Genomic DNA, 15,202 nt, shown 5'->3' on the forward strand with positions numbered 1-15,202 from the left:
TGGCCATTAGTACCAACAGCTGTGGTTCTGGTAACATCCTGTCGTGGGTTCGAATCCCACGGCAGGCAAGATTTTTCTAACCTGTGCCTTGTCATATGGAAATGTAAGACCGACTGATTCGGTATAACGCCTTTAATAGGCCTGGTGTACTGTGATTTATCGATAAGTATGCCTTTGTTCGCTGGTTTGCATCGACGCTTCAGGGTTGATCTTAGTGTGATATATTTTTACCCAGGATTCTTTTGGCCTTTTAGAACCAGGGTAAAAATCTAGTTTTAAGCAAAGCTATAAATATTTGCTAAAAACAGCCTACTTGCAACTTTAGTTATGTAAATTGCTGTAAAAGTGGCCTATAGAAGCTATAAAATATTCTCTGTCAACCTGACATATAAAAAAGCATTTTTGAAGTGTCAGTTTGTGCATCTGCAGCAAATTAAATTATATTTACTTGTCATTTCATGTTTATATGGTTTATATTTCATGTTTACGAAAAATGTTTAAAACTTTCACTTGTGAGAATAATTTTGTTCAAATTTGAACATATTCTTGCGATATCTATGTTTAATTGCATCAAGTACCGTTAAAGATGCCTGCACACTTACGATTTTTCGTTGGTTTGGTGTTCTTTTATTCGTGTGACTAAATTTCGTTGCGTTTCACCAATGGTGGATCACCCGCACGAACACGTAAGCCTGTAAGCAACGTTACAACGGAGGTTGTTGCAAGGGCGGTCCTTGACAGAAAAAAAAAGAAGTCTTGTCGGTTTGTGGGTTACACGTAACTGCACATCGAATAGTTTCAGCTCTCGCGCTACACTTTATAATGTGAATCCTAGAGAGGACAGACGAATTGTCACAAAAGGTATGGTTTCCGTATTTATGTAAAGATGAAAAGGTGCGGCGATGACATCTGTTAAGAGAACCTTTAATGCACCTGTTAATGAAAGTACAAGGGTATCCATTGGAGCGCAGCATGGATTTTACTGTTCTAAACTCAAGGTCCATGATTTTGTACGAATTTGAAATGTTATGTGCCATTTTTAAGGAGGCAGTCAACGAGGTTCCGTTTGTGGTGATGTGGTAAAAACTGTCCCATGTGCTCTACAGGCCACTGTAGGTAGGCTTGCGATATGGCACGTCTAGTTACTGGTTGGTGTTGTTTGTTTCCAGTTCCTGTGTGAAAGATAAGCGTTAAAAAACTACATCAAGCTTCTTGAAAAATTTTTGCAGCCATGTTTTCGACTAAAACACAACGAACAGTTTGACGGTATATCGGGCATTGCCACACCATTTATCTGTTTTTAGTGTTTGCCATTGAAACGCAAGATGGTGCTGAATGTAGTCATGGTCTTTGCCAAAAAAATACTAATTTAGCTCCTCGTCTAGATTAAACTGCAGTTAAAAGATGTGTACAGGCTACAATAACATTAGCGATTAGGTATTGTAACTGAAAATGATTAAAGTTGCAATCAAAGCATTTGCGATCAAACCTTCACGCCTAACTTCCCATCAGTGATTTGTCGCCTTCCTTTGCCTCGTTCTCTAACACTGGTGGCTAGTTTAAAGGCCCTCTCGACTGGTTCCACCAACGTCCTACTCCCAGTCGTTTTTATTGCTATGCAGCGATGCAGGGAAAATCAGTTCAATGCAGTAACACAAATGTAGAATAAATGCTCGGTCTAACTAATAAATGTCAGTAATTCAAATAAAGTTTAACAACGCTCAACACGTACCATCCAACTTCAAACAACCTGTTGCCAGAAAACAATGACCAAACAGTTCACTAATGAAAAATTCCATTTAATCAGCACAAAATTAATAAAACCTAATATTCATACGTTACAATTACAGCCGGTAAGAAGACACAGCCGTGTCCACTATCGATCTTTATCAAGCATTGAAAAAGGCTTAAAATGTGAACTTGGATAAGCAATAAAGCCTACACATCTGAAACTCGAAGGATAGGCTACGTCTTTCATCATGCAAAACAGCATCACAAAATTGGTGAAATAACAATAATATTAAAAAATGATGAAATACCAAACTAGCTTTAAGTGCTTATTGTCTTCGGAGTTAAACAGTATTCATAAAAAAGTTTTGCATAGACAGTTTTGAAAACAACGATGGAAAAGAAGTCAAATTGCAGTGATAAATTTCAAACAACTATCAACTGTAGTTTAGATGGCAACAACAGTAGCTTCACAGAGTGCGCTCTTAATTTTAAAAGCATATGTCCATGTATCAGAAGTGGGATCATAAACTTCCACTGACTTTAGGTCTCCGTTTTTACTTTTTCTAAAATATATTTAAAAATGACTTATAGCCAACCATATAAACATGAAATGACAAGTAAATATAATTTAATTTGCTGCAGATGCACAAACTGACACTTCAAAAATGCTTTTTTATATGTCAGGTTGACAGAGAATATTTTATAGCTTCTATAGGCCACTTTTACAGCAATTTACATAACTAAAGTTGCAAGTAGGCTGTTTTTAGCAAATATTTATAGCTTTGCTTAAAACTAGATTTTTACCCTGGTTCTAAAAGGCCAAAAGAATCCTGGGTAAAAATATATCACACTAAGATCAGCCCTGAAGCGTCGATGCAAACCAGCGAACAAAGGCTTACTTATCGATAAATCACAGTACACCAGGCCTATTAAAGGCGTTATACCGAATCAGTCGGTCTTACATTTCCATATGACAAGGCACAGGTTAGAAAAATCTTGCCTGCCGTGGGATTCGAACCCACGACAGGATGTTACCAGAACCACAGCTGTTGGTACTAATGGCCACGACAGAATCCTAAATGCAACAACCATATATGTGTATTTTTTTCGTAAAGACTACGCAAGGAAAAAGCAATACAGGAAAGAATAAAATCCACGAGTTGTAGTTCAAATGCAAGGTAAGATATAAAAAACGTAACTCTACAATTACTGCAGGAACAGAATACATTCACAATTATGTGAACTAATGAGACAACTGATATACTAATCATCACTTTCAGGATCTGCATTTCGGAGCCATGTAAAGAATGGATTCACAGAGAGCAGTGCAACTCCTTTGCCTTCCGATTCAGCAGCAGATTGATCCCTTTCCCATTTGAAAAAAGTCTGTTCGGAAATGATTTCTTCATCATACATTGAGTCAAATAATAATTTCAAAATGTCTGCATCAGAAAGTAGAAGAGCTTTTTACAATATATGTGATTTTCATAGCAACATTTAAATATTTAATAGGGATGTTTAAATATTATAACTTATACATACTAATTTAACCAGCAAATTACATACTTGGGGGCTGATCTAACACAACCCAGAGTCTTTGCAAGGCAAAAACTGCTTCCAGCTCTTTATCTTCTGTATCAATGATTTGCAGTAATATATAACAAAAACTGACTAGGCTTTAACTGTTCATATTCAAACATAGTAAAACAAAAAACAGGAGATGTACATAATGAAAGAAATGAACATTAATGGTCAGTATTTGTAACACAGTAATAAAATAAATATCAACAAAACAGTTTAAATTGCAACGACAGCTGCCCCGGACACTGGTTTCTCAATTTCAAAAGCAGTTGCCCAAACATTTAAGGTTGGATCATAAACTTCAACTGTTTTCCTGCAAATGGACTTTGTATTATTATGGTATAACAAAAAGTTTTATCCGAAAGGTTGGATGGACACAAAAGCACACAATAATTTTGTTTAAAAAGCACCATGATATTTTTTTGATGATTACACTATGTTACTTATGATTGCAGTTAAACAGACCTTCCTTCACTAAGGGCTGTACTGTTCTTGAATGGCATTTTAAAATGTTATCATATAGATAGGTTAATTGCAAAAGCTAAAGTTTTTCCTCACATCTACACCAAGAAACAAATTTACACAACAAAGTATATGACCACTTTATATCAATAATAAATTTAAATGCAAAATGCAAAAAAGATTAGGTGGACAAAGTTTTCCAAAATTATCCAAATAGTAAATGCTAAATATTCTCACCCTCCAATAACAAAAATTTTGTTTCCAATCACACAAGCAGATAATTGACCATGATCATGTTGAAGTGGTGCAATATTCTCCCATGTGCCTAGCCTTGGATTTAAACGCTCAACAGTTTTCAGGTTTTTAAATCCGCCTATTGCAGTACAAGCATTTTTTGCAGACAGTAAAGTCACAGATAATATTAAAGTAAACATAATTAAAAAGTAATAGCTAACATAAAATCAAAAACAAAAAATCAAACTAGCAAGTCTTACCAATTGCATAGATGTTACCATCCAATACAACACATGTCAAACCACCTCTTGGTTCACTGAGAGGTGCAATCTCATTCCATACATCACTCCTCACATCATAACGTTCACATGAAGATAATACAACAGTTTCATCATCATAACCACCCAAGCAATAAAGTGATTCTAAAGCAACATTACCACTAAATTTAGGTTTATGATATTGATAGAATGGTATGTTTGCACACAAAATGGCTTCCTATAGCCCCATCTGCTGAATTTCTAATGCTATGCTTCAAATATGATCACAATCAACTTTCATCTTGAATCAACTTACAATCAAAAGTTATATGTAAACAAAGTTTATACGTTATCAACAAAAGCCCACGAAAATATATATCACCAAATTGCTTGTATCCTTACCATTACAAACAACAGTTCCATGTTCCTCCCTTGCATGCAACATGTTTTTTATTTTTGTCCACATTTTGTTGTGGATGTCAAATTTCTCACAACTTGACAGTGTTGTAGCATTCTGATTCTGACCTCCGGTAAGATAGATGTGATCTGCAAATCAAAGAACAAAAAAAAACTTTTAGATAAATTTATGTGAGTAATTGATGTTTGGACAAATATCCTATAATTTTATAGCCACTTCGTGACTTTATTTTATTTAAGGCAGTCGGTGTATTCTATAGCAAATTGTTTGGCATTAATTCAACAACAGCCTACCAAGCTTACACACAATTTTGCTTCATAAACAAACCTGCTATGAAACCTGCACCACAATTTAAGCGATGTTTGGACATATCTGGAAGCACCTTCCATTCTGTTGGTTCATTTAAGTCCAAAATTTCACAACTTTGATGTTCATTACCACCTTCATCGTCACTGAGGTCATCTTCATCATCACTGAGGTCAACTTCATCATCACCATGACCACCTACATCATTACTGAGGCCACCCTCATCATCACTTTGACCACCTTCTTCATCTGTATCATCACTGTCATGATCTTCATTGTCGTTGCTGTCACTGTCGCCATAACCATCTTCATCAACTGCTGCAAAACCTCCAACCACATAAACTTTACTTCCAACTTTTACTGCAGCGGTTCCAGATCTTCCAATGTTTAGATTCTATTAGAAAAATGTGGAAATATTTTAAAAAGTTACTTATTACAAATGGTGGAATGGGCTGAGCTGAGCCTGGGCCCCTGTACTCGGTACCAAGCATAATAATTTTTAATGCTTGGCGCTCGGCCGAGCAGTTGCATAAACTCAGCTGAGCATTAGCCAAAAGAATGAATGCTAACCTGAAAGAAGTTTTTCAAAAGAAAATATGCTTTGAACCTCATTGACAACACAACATTTGTAACAGAGAAAATAGTGAAAATAAAACTCATGTTTTTGTTGCATTTTTTTATACGTGGCACTTAGCATTGGCTTGCTCACATGTTATGCAGGAAACTTGTTTTTAATAAGAGATGTATAGAACATTCGGTTTGGCAAAACTGCTAAGCCAATTGGGTGCATCTCTAGTTTAAATACGGCCCTTGTGGTCACATTAGGGACTTAAATGGGAGCCTTTTTGATGCAACAATACACCAATCATGCTTCACCAAGTACCCATATTAACGTGAGATGGTAGGTACTCGACCAAACAGAACACTTGTAGTTTTAGCCCATCCCCAATAAACAGGCTTGAGAAAATAGCACTAACACACAATATTGCCTGTGTTATCAATGCTTTGGTATATTTCTCTTGTTATCAGAGAATAAAAAGGCAAGAGCTTTTCCATAGCAAGATGCAGAAAGCAAAAGAAAAAACATCATTGGAATTGTGTGCAAATGTTTGTATTTTTATTATACTAGTGATGGAATAAAAGGTATGTTTAGCAATTAAGACTGTCCATTTAAAATGTATTTCACTTATTCTGCAGCAAAAACTGACATCAAATAAGATTGCAGAATGACTTTGACCTCTTGGCAGCCCTGCAAAAATACTGCACAGAACCGAGTTTGAGAACCGCTGGTTTAATATATCAGATGCAAATTGTCTGCAAGTGCAATTGGCACTACTCACCCATTTTTTCTAAAAAAAATATTTAATACTTACTGGCAAATGAGTTGGCTGCCTGGTGATGACATCATAAACAACACAATCATTAGGTGACTCATTTCCACCAACAATCAGAATTTTGCCTGTGAAAAAATACACAAGACCTAATTTATAACCTTATTAACACAAAAGAATACCAACAGCTTGTCACCGAACATGAACCACTGGCAATTATGAAAAGCTAAATTACACTCCCAATTATCTTAGTTTTTTTCATGAATGAACAAACTGTTCACATTTGTAAAGTTTGGACATAATTGACCAACTTAGGGTACATACTGTAAATTTGACTTGGGACTGATTGTAGAAAAAGCCATAGTTTGAATAAAATGATGCATGCATACATAAAGATACCATAAAAAGTAATGAAACACGTTTAACTAACCTTGCTCAATTAGTACCTAACAAAGCATTGTGCAACAAACATGACAATCATCTGTTATGTCACATGCAAGGTAATAAATTCCAGTTAGTGAACAAAGTGGTCCGCTAAAAAGGGGTATACATCAAGCCGGCTTTATGTGCCCCCAAAGCATTTTAAATCGAAAGTTGTGCATTTTGAAAATGCCAGAAATATTAAAGGATATCGAAATTGTGGCAACCTATTTTGCAATCTGATTTTTTTTATCAGAATGTGCAGTAAGTTAAATTGTTAAAATACTTTGTATACTACTTGACGGACATATTGTGATGTCTCATTGTATTGTTGCGTCACTATGAGCAATTTTTTTTAAAAACAGCAAAAGAAGCGTAGGTGATTTATTTCAGTTTTCTGTTTTTTTGTTGAATAGTTTTGTCAAACTTTTTGTGTAGTACATGCCATAAATATAACATATGTTCTAAAATTATATTGGATATTGTTTTACTAATAACTGTTAGCAAACTTTTTATCATGTGGCCTTCGTGTTAGTTCGAGATTTCTAGCTCTCAAAACAGACTTTATTTTGAGAACCCTGTTATAGACAGGGATTTACAAGTAACCCTTTTGTCAAAACCAATATGATTATATGTGCCACACAACATGACTGATAAGCATAAAAAACTTAGGCTATGTTTTTATAAAATGAATTAGTAACATGTTAACCTAAACAATGTCACTTTGACAATGACATATGAACACATTGCCATTGTATGAACACACAAACAAAGTCATGTCAGTCTCGACTAAGTTATCCATACTGTTATTTGGTATGCTTTAAAGTTATTTTAACATGTTTATACTTATGTTTTTTTACTGGTAGCCCTTTTGGTTATCTGAAGGTAGTCCTACGGTTTTAAAAGGTTGGTGACACCTACTTTGGGAGATGAAAATTTGGCAAACATTTCAACTAAAACAACTTTTGTGTATCTTTAGATAAGCAATTATTCAGAGAAGCAAGCATACAATTAGCAAAGTGGCTTACCAGTAAATGGTGATTGAGCAAGTTTCAGTGTTTCATCAACAAGCAAACTCAGGCACACAGAACTATTCCTCACCAAATTCTGAACAAACGCAAAAATGTTAAAATTTTTAGTGTAAACCTTACACTAGAAATGTGACTGAGTAAAGAGATCATCAAGGGTACATACATGAGGTTTTATTCCTTAATTTAAAAGTTTAGAGTTATTTGTTTTAAACCTGTAGTTGATACACCATAGGACTGTAGTTATACCCGAGACACCCTATTCTGTAATCAAATTGTTATCCAATATATCACCCTGGCCTCACACTATTGTACAATACCAATAATCACCAATAACTAAAAGGTTGGTTCAGCATGTGTTGTCACTGTACATACACTATAACCTCTGCTAAAATGTTAATGTATTCCACAAACTTATTTTATATTAGGTCCCATAGTATCCAGCTGCACCCATACATGCCAAGTAGTAATTAATGTAAATTCTGAGATAACTGTCATCAAGTTTGGAGCTACTTGTTGAAACATGGCAAAAATATTCTGCTCAAGTAATAATCACTCTATATGAGGTAGGCTGTACAGTTTAATAAAAGAAAAACACTGCTTTAGATCATGTAGTTTAGCACATGTACATGCTTTTAAAACTTCAAGTTTTTTGAGCTGTAACTTTACAACTAAGTCTTGGGTGAACCTCCTGCAGCCACGAAGAAGAAAAGGACGGCTTTTAATTTAAAAATGCTCTAAAAAGATTTTGTAGACTGAAATATTATTACCAAACAAATAGTTGTGTGCCATTAGATGGTGTATGTATATGAGATAAACATATTTCTTTACATCAGTAATTTTAAAACAAAAGCAAGCAGACCCTTGTGGCTGTTGGTAAAAGAAGGATGCCGCAGTCATAGTGAAAAGGTTGTGAACCCCTGCACTAAGTCAACTGACCACAGTAAAGATAAGTTTTACCTCTTTGGAAACATGGACAAGAAAGTCTTTTGACATTGAAGAAAACTCCATTTGTGAAAAAAGATTTACAAACAATTCCTCACGTTGAAGAGGGTTATGATTAACCCACTGCACAATCCCAGTGAAAAGTGCTTCTCCGCAAGTCTAAAATATAAGAAGCAACATAAAAATGTACCACAGTAAGAAAAATAAAAATGTGCCACAACTACGCACTTGAGACAACTAATTGCAAAAGTATATTCCTGTCAAACCCACTCTCTTTCCTTTTCCAGCCTTTTCTCTTTCCTTTCTTGCCAGTTTATATATACTACATCATATTTAACGATGTATCACATATACCATTTACTATATTTATAATGGATATATATTTGGCACCTACATTTCATTGGGTCCCTATCTTTTTCCTGGCACTTTATAACATAATTGTTTCTGCAAGCATAATCTAATGGGTCCCCACACATATGCATATGCGATTTGGTAACAGTAAAAATAGTGCACAATAAACTGGAAATAGTGGTTTTCCTATATTTCATTTTACATTTTACAGAAACTGTGCCATATTTACACACCATTCATTACAATTGTAGGGGATATATGCAAAACTGTGTGATACAACAGTTGCATAACTAACGTTTTTAAATGCTCTACACACATAACTTAATTGCACAGTGCAAAAATACTGCCTGATAGCACGTCCAGTTATTTGCAAGGCCGAGATATTCACTTTTCAGTTGCGCGTTGTTTTCACGAGGTGGAAAAGTGATGAGTCCAACTATTTAAACTTTTAACAAAGGTTCAACATTTTTTTTTCTTAATAGCCCTTTGTTTGTTGAATTATGATTTTTAATCCACACATAGCGTTCCCTGGCGCCGTTAAGTTTCTACATACCAACAACGCGATTGTTTAGCTGGGCTTTTTATGTCCGCGTTTCGAAACACAAATAAGTTGACCTACATTAATGTTTACAGTGCAATATAACTAACATTGTAAAATCTTAATTCCAACCAGTGAAAAAATAGTCAAGTAATGACTGCGTTCATGCGTGAAGCAGAGGCAATTTCCATGTGCCATTATCGTCAATCACTCCCATTGCATCAGCTGTGCACCGAGCGAGCACAAATTTGACGAAAGACAGCATGTAAAAACATATTTGGGGCTGTGAAAGTAATTACTGAGCCGATTGCATTAAAATTTTTAACAGCCTACAAGGAGCACCCTATCCACAGCTGTTTAAAATTTCAGCAAGTCTTGTATTTCTGACCTCATTGACATGTGAACAAACAAACAAATATTTCGGGGTAAAGGGGTGAAAATGGATACATACAACTTCAAGTTACAAAATACTTAAAATACGCTGCAATGTACCAATCAAAAAAGTATGAGACTCCAGAATCATCTGCTTTAGCAAGTATAGCCATTTTTAAAATGTCATGTTTTGGGGGGCTGTGGGTGAACTGAGGGATCAAATGGGGTCAAAATTCACATGGACCATCCTTAGACTGATATCTATGATGTGTGTACATTTAAAAAAGTTCTTTCTTGACCAAAACATGATAACAAATCTGCGTTAGACGGAAAAAAATAAAATAAAAACAATATGTGTCCCCTTCAGTGAAGGGAATCCATAATTACTGATAAATATGTTTTGGCAGTTGATTAAGTCATTTTTAGTCACAATACAGCAATTGTGCCCTCCACTGTTTATGCACTTCATAATGTTTTTAATGTTGAACAACATTCCAGCTTGCTGATTGTTTTAGTGCAATTGTGTCACTATTTTTTTTTCACCAAAGGCCAGGAGGAATCAGTAGTAGAATTATAGAGTGAAACACAACAATTGACACCTAAAATAGCATATTATATGAACTGTTAAAATTTAGTTACTTAGGCCAGGGGTCGGCAACCTTTTAGGCGGCGCGTGCCAATTTATGTGTTATATACTTCCAAATGACGTTTTTCTAAGTAATAGTGGTTCGTGCCAGCAGATATGTGCATGTAAGGCCGAATTTTATAACAATGGCTTGATAAAAACTCCAAACAAGCAGTGCAACAGGTGAAATTGTTACTTTAATATAAACACGCAAATCGGTTGGTGTGCCATGAAAAAACACCTCAGGTGCCAACCTTGGCACGTGTGCCAGGGGTTGCCGACCCCTGCCTTAGGCATTGTTCAAAAAGTCACCAATTTTAGGGGGACAGTGGGGTAAATGTATGGGCTATAAATGGCAAAATCAACAAACTGTCAAAATTCGATCTAATTTTAACAGGGTTCTAGAAGCAAAATAAAAAATTCCAAGCCACAATCACCTAATCAACAGGCCTGTAAAATTTTATGCCTTTGGGCCATTGTTTAAAATTTTGACCGCTATAGGTGTTTTAAGTGGCAACCGTTGATGCTTATGATGCCATGAAGCTATTTACACGCCCTAACTGCAATCTACAAAACCACCATGTAATACAAATGATCACTTGCAACATTTGTTCAGTTGCCTTCATAACACTATTACACCATAGAAACTTTTTGTTTAGAGTGCAACTTTTTAAAACTTTTTTGTTTGTAGTAAAAACTAGGGCTATCAAGTCTAAGAAGCAAATGCAAAAAAACATTAAAATACCTTGTCTTTTAGCTTGATAACAGCAGACATGTTATCAATATCAAGCTGCACAAAATCATCTTGTCGAACAACTTCAGCAAAGCTGCTTGTAATTTCTTGGTTTGTTTTAACAAACACTTCATCCAGATTGTATCGCTGAGCACAAGCTCGAAATTTTAAGCAGTTGTCAGCAGATACGAGATTGAGTAGAGCTGTTTTGCACATGTTTTTGAGAACTTTAAAAAATAAAAAAAGCCTTAGTGAAAAAAAGATTGTTTTTTTTAAGTAAAACCTTCTAGTTCTGTGTATTCTGCATCATCCAAGATGTTTATAACATTGTCTTCAGTAATGATTATTCTACCAGAATAAATGAACTCAATAAGATTAGCAAGTCGCTGATGTGGAATCTGGAGCATCTTAACAATGCCTTCATATTTCTCTTTCATCTGCAATACAACAGCAAAATGTATAAATGGAGTACATTTGCATTGTTTAAGTACAGTATTTTTTTTTTACCTCAACAGTAAACATCTTTTTAAAATACTTGGAAACAAGCATCATAACATTTTTGTGAACTGGAATTCTTTTTCCTTCTGACTCCAGCACCAAGTCGCAAGTAGATTCCTCAGAATTTCTATCTCTGTTTTAGGTGTAAAATATTGTGTGACAAAATTTACATGTGCATGACAATTTTTCATTGTGGCACAGTCTTCTTTGAAAAAAAAGGTATACACATGGCTACATACTATTTTTTTCTTATCAAGAGATGTAACAACGAGACCCACAAGGTTGTAATAATGTACACTGTCTGCAGCTTAGCAATGCTTTAGAAAAAGTAAAACAACAAGATGTACTGTCCAAATAGGAAATACCAAGGCAGGAAAACAACAGATCAAATTTGGAAACATAGAAACAAAGTATGCATGCATAAAAATTTTCAAAACAAGTTATCTAGCATGACTTTATAATCAGACATTTTCTCACGTTGTACAACCAGGTGACTTTTTTTTTCGGGATTAAAGATACATACAACACACTTACTCAGCAATAAGTTTTCCCAATAGAGCGTAATGCTTCGTGACATCATTGTTCGTTGTATCCATTGTGTTGAAAACAAAAGCAAATTGTCTCTACAAAATGCACAAAGTAATATTACAGGATGGTAAAATAGTAAGTCAAAACTAACCCTAAAACATTTCTTAACATTAAACACTAAAAAAATACATTCACGCGCATAAAACATAACAACTGTATGATGTAATCTGCAATACATTTATGATCTATCCACCATTTGTGTCTCCACACAGCTATTTCTGACCTGGAAAATATTTTGCAATTGTGTCATTAAACAATACTGTTTAAAACACAAAAAAGGAAGGGAGTTATGGCCCTAGCACAGTTGTTGTCGACCTGTGGGTTTCACATAGGTTGTTAGCTACTTTACTGCGGGTCACAGGGGCTTTTGATACAAAAAAACACAGTTGGGTTTCAGTAATGGGCATGAGATAAAAAAGGTTAAACACCAACAGATTCTCATAGGTAACTAAACTTTTTTTACTCTCAAGGAATGGTTTTTAATAACATAAAACTACAATTTACCACAATCAATAAAAGGGTAATAAATATTGCCATTCCCAGGTAACAAACACATTAAAAACTTTACTTACATAGAACAGCACCTATTTATTCTCAGGTTTTGTTAGGAAAAATAAATGCTCCCTACATCAAAAATCAAATTGTAAAAAGTAGCAGTGAACACTGCACAACATAAAAACCTACTATTCGTGTGTGCGCAAATTAAAAAAATATAAACCAATAAAACAAACACCTCAGACCAGAGACTACTAAGGCATCATCTAATATCTGCAAAAAAATGTGCAATTCAAACAAACAAGAAAAAATTCAATTTAATGACAAGTTTGCTACTGTCTGCGTGTTGTTTTAGACAAGTCTTAGGTAGTACATGCGGTTCTAATGAAGTTTCTGGAAGGAGGAGTAGGGCGTTGACTTCCGCATGATTTCTCTGCCTTCAACATCTTGCATTTAGCAATTTAGATATAAAATAGTAATATATTTGGCGGACCGGCAGGAAAGTTGACGGACCGGCGGTAGAGAACCACTGCTATAGACCATTATTTTGTGCCACATATATACCTTTTTTCTATTCTAAGATCTCTGACTCATAATTTTATGCGCCATCTTACAACCTCTTTTTCGATATTTTGCGCAACATTTTCCTTTTTGATTATTTGAAGATGCCTGTGCAAAAACTTTAGGTTTGAATAGGATGGTTTCCCGATGCGTTTTACCATTTTGTTTGTTGATCTTTAATTGGCAGGATTTATTTGCCTTTCAGTGTTAAGTGCACTTTTGAATAAGTCATGTATTGTTGGCACCAGTGACTTGTCATGATGGTGGGTCCCAAACTATCATATATCAAAACACATATTGTTTCAGTAAAATGCACAAAATAATGTTACAAGATGCTAATTTATTTTGCCTACAAATTATTTCTTGACATCAAAATATTTAGCCATTAGAACATTCATGGGTTAAAAACATAACAACAATCAAGATCTACTAACTTCTTAGGTTAAAAAACTACAATTTGCCATAATCGTTGAAACGATGAAAACTAAAACCGCACCAAAATGGGGAATTACCCATACTAAACTATTTTCATTTTCCGCTGCCCTTGTACATTTTCGCTTGTGTGGTCGTGATATATTATTTATTGCTCTGATGAAGCCCTACCGTTCTGGTGGGAAATACGTCAGAAAAAATGTTCCCGAAAAACAACTAGTGTTGCGTTTAGCAGTAGCCTAGACCAGTTGAATGACAAATTTGTTTAAAACTCAAACTGTTCCAAAAATTAGGTGAGAACACTACCGTAACGCCGATATCCCGAAAACAAACAATGTAACTTCATTTGGTTTGAACGACAGTAACCGCTGTAATACAAATGTTGACCAAAATTTGACAGTACAACAACAACATTGACTTGCTGCGGCTTAAGACTTAAATTTGTGGTAGATGGTAGTATTGCTTTAAGCTGATGCTTCGCGACGGTTCTGGATTAAAATTTAAAATGAATATCCTTGCGTTGAAAAAGCTATTTTGCTTTTGTTGCAGTTTTTTCTCGTCATATTCATGTGAGAGTGGATTTTCCGTGTTGACAAACATCAAAACTAATAAACGAGAACGACTACTTGTAGTAGATAAAGAAATGCGCGTGGCTTTATCGAATGTGCCTTCACATATGAAGGTACTTTGTGCCTAAAGCCAAGCCCAAATTTCACACTCACTTTTGAACAAATACATTCATTTACGCGCCTCCTGCCGGTTTACCGTGCCTTTTCACGAGCCGCCATTGCACCTTTTTTTGAAAACATCGTGTATACAGGCAGCCGTACATGTTTCGGTTTCTACTCTATGCCATACACAAAGGGCATATTTATGGGACAGTCGATGTGGTTGGCTCTTGGTCATGTTTTGGACTCAGAAAAGAAAAGGTTTCTTTGTTGGCTTCAATCAGACTATTGTCATTCTGCCAGAATAAAGGGAAAATAGAAAAACGAAACGAGAAACGTCACGAATGATCGCGTAACAAAAAACTCGGCCAAACGCAAGTGTTGACGAAATACGTTCAATCCAATTTTTAAAAACTATCGGGGATAATAATTTTTCTAAAATTCTCAAAAAAAATATCTTTCTCTGTCTTTTTAATAATTCGTTTGAAAAAAATTGAACCCGACTCGATAAGTACAGTAAAATGCAATTTACTAACATCACTTTTTGGCTAAACAAGTACAGTGATGAAATACGATAACTTTAATACATTTTTTAAAGCTTTTCGGGCCGATCATTTTCCTTAAAATC

The 15,202-nt window shown here is 35.1% G+C and overlaps 1 protein-coding gene across 9 annotated transcripts; it reads right to left on the minus strand.

The window, feature by feature from the left end:
* Positions 1–2,811: 2,811 nt before the first annotated feature.
* LOC145223314 (kelch-like protein 12) lies at positions 2,812–14,887 on the minus strand. Of its 9 annotated transcripts, none has more exons than XM_080089728.1 (14): positions 14,629–14,887; positions 12,365–12,453; positions 11,840–11,963; positions 11,616–11,769; positions 11,345–11,559; positions 8,729–8,872; positions 7,769–7,847; positions 6,363–6,448; positions 5,011–5,383; positions 4,668–4,811; positions 4,269–4,430; positions 4,012–4,147; positions 3,298–3,625; positions 2,812–3,173 (listed from the first exon to the last, which is right to left on the minus strand). In XM_080089728.1, the coding sequence occupies exons 2-13, from the start codon at positions 12,424–12,426 to the stop codon at positions 3,529–3,531; spliced, it is 1,776 nt and encodes a 591-aa protein (XP_079945854.1). In that variant the 5' UTR covers positions 12,427–12,453; positions 14,629–14,887; the 3' UTR covers positions 2,812–3,173; positions 3,298–3,528. The 9 variants fall into 9 exon arrangements, with proteins under 9 accessions (XP_079945854.1, XP_079945849.1, XP_079945846.1 ...); XM_080089723.1 differs by having other exon boundaries at positions 2,812–3,117; positions 13,633–14,887; XM_080089720.1 differs by having other exon boundaries at positions 13,633–14,887.
* Positions 14,888–15,202: the final 315 nt, after the last annotated feature.

Source organism: Phallusia mammillata, chromosome 4 (genome assembly GCF_965637545.1).
Source record: "Phallusia mammillata chromosome 4, kaPhaMamm4.hap1.1, whole genome shotgun sequence".
NCBI lineage: Eukaryota > Metazoa > Chordata > Ascidiacea > Phlebobranchia > Ascidiidae > Phallusia > Phallusia mammillata.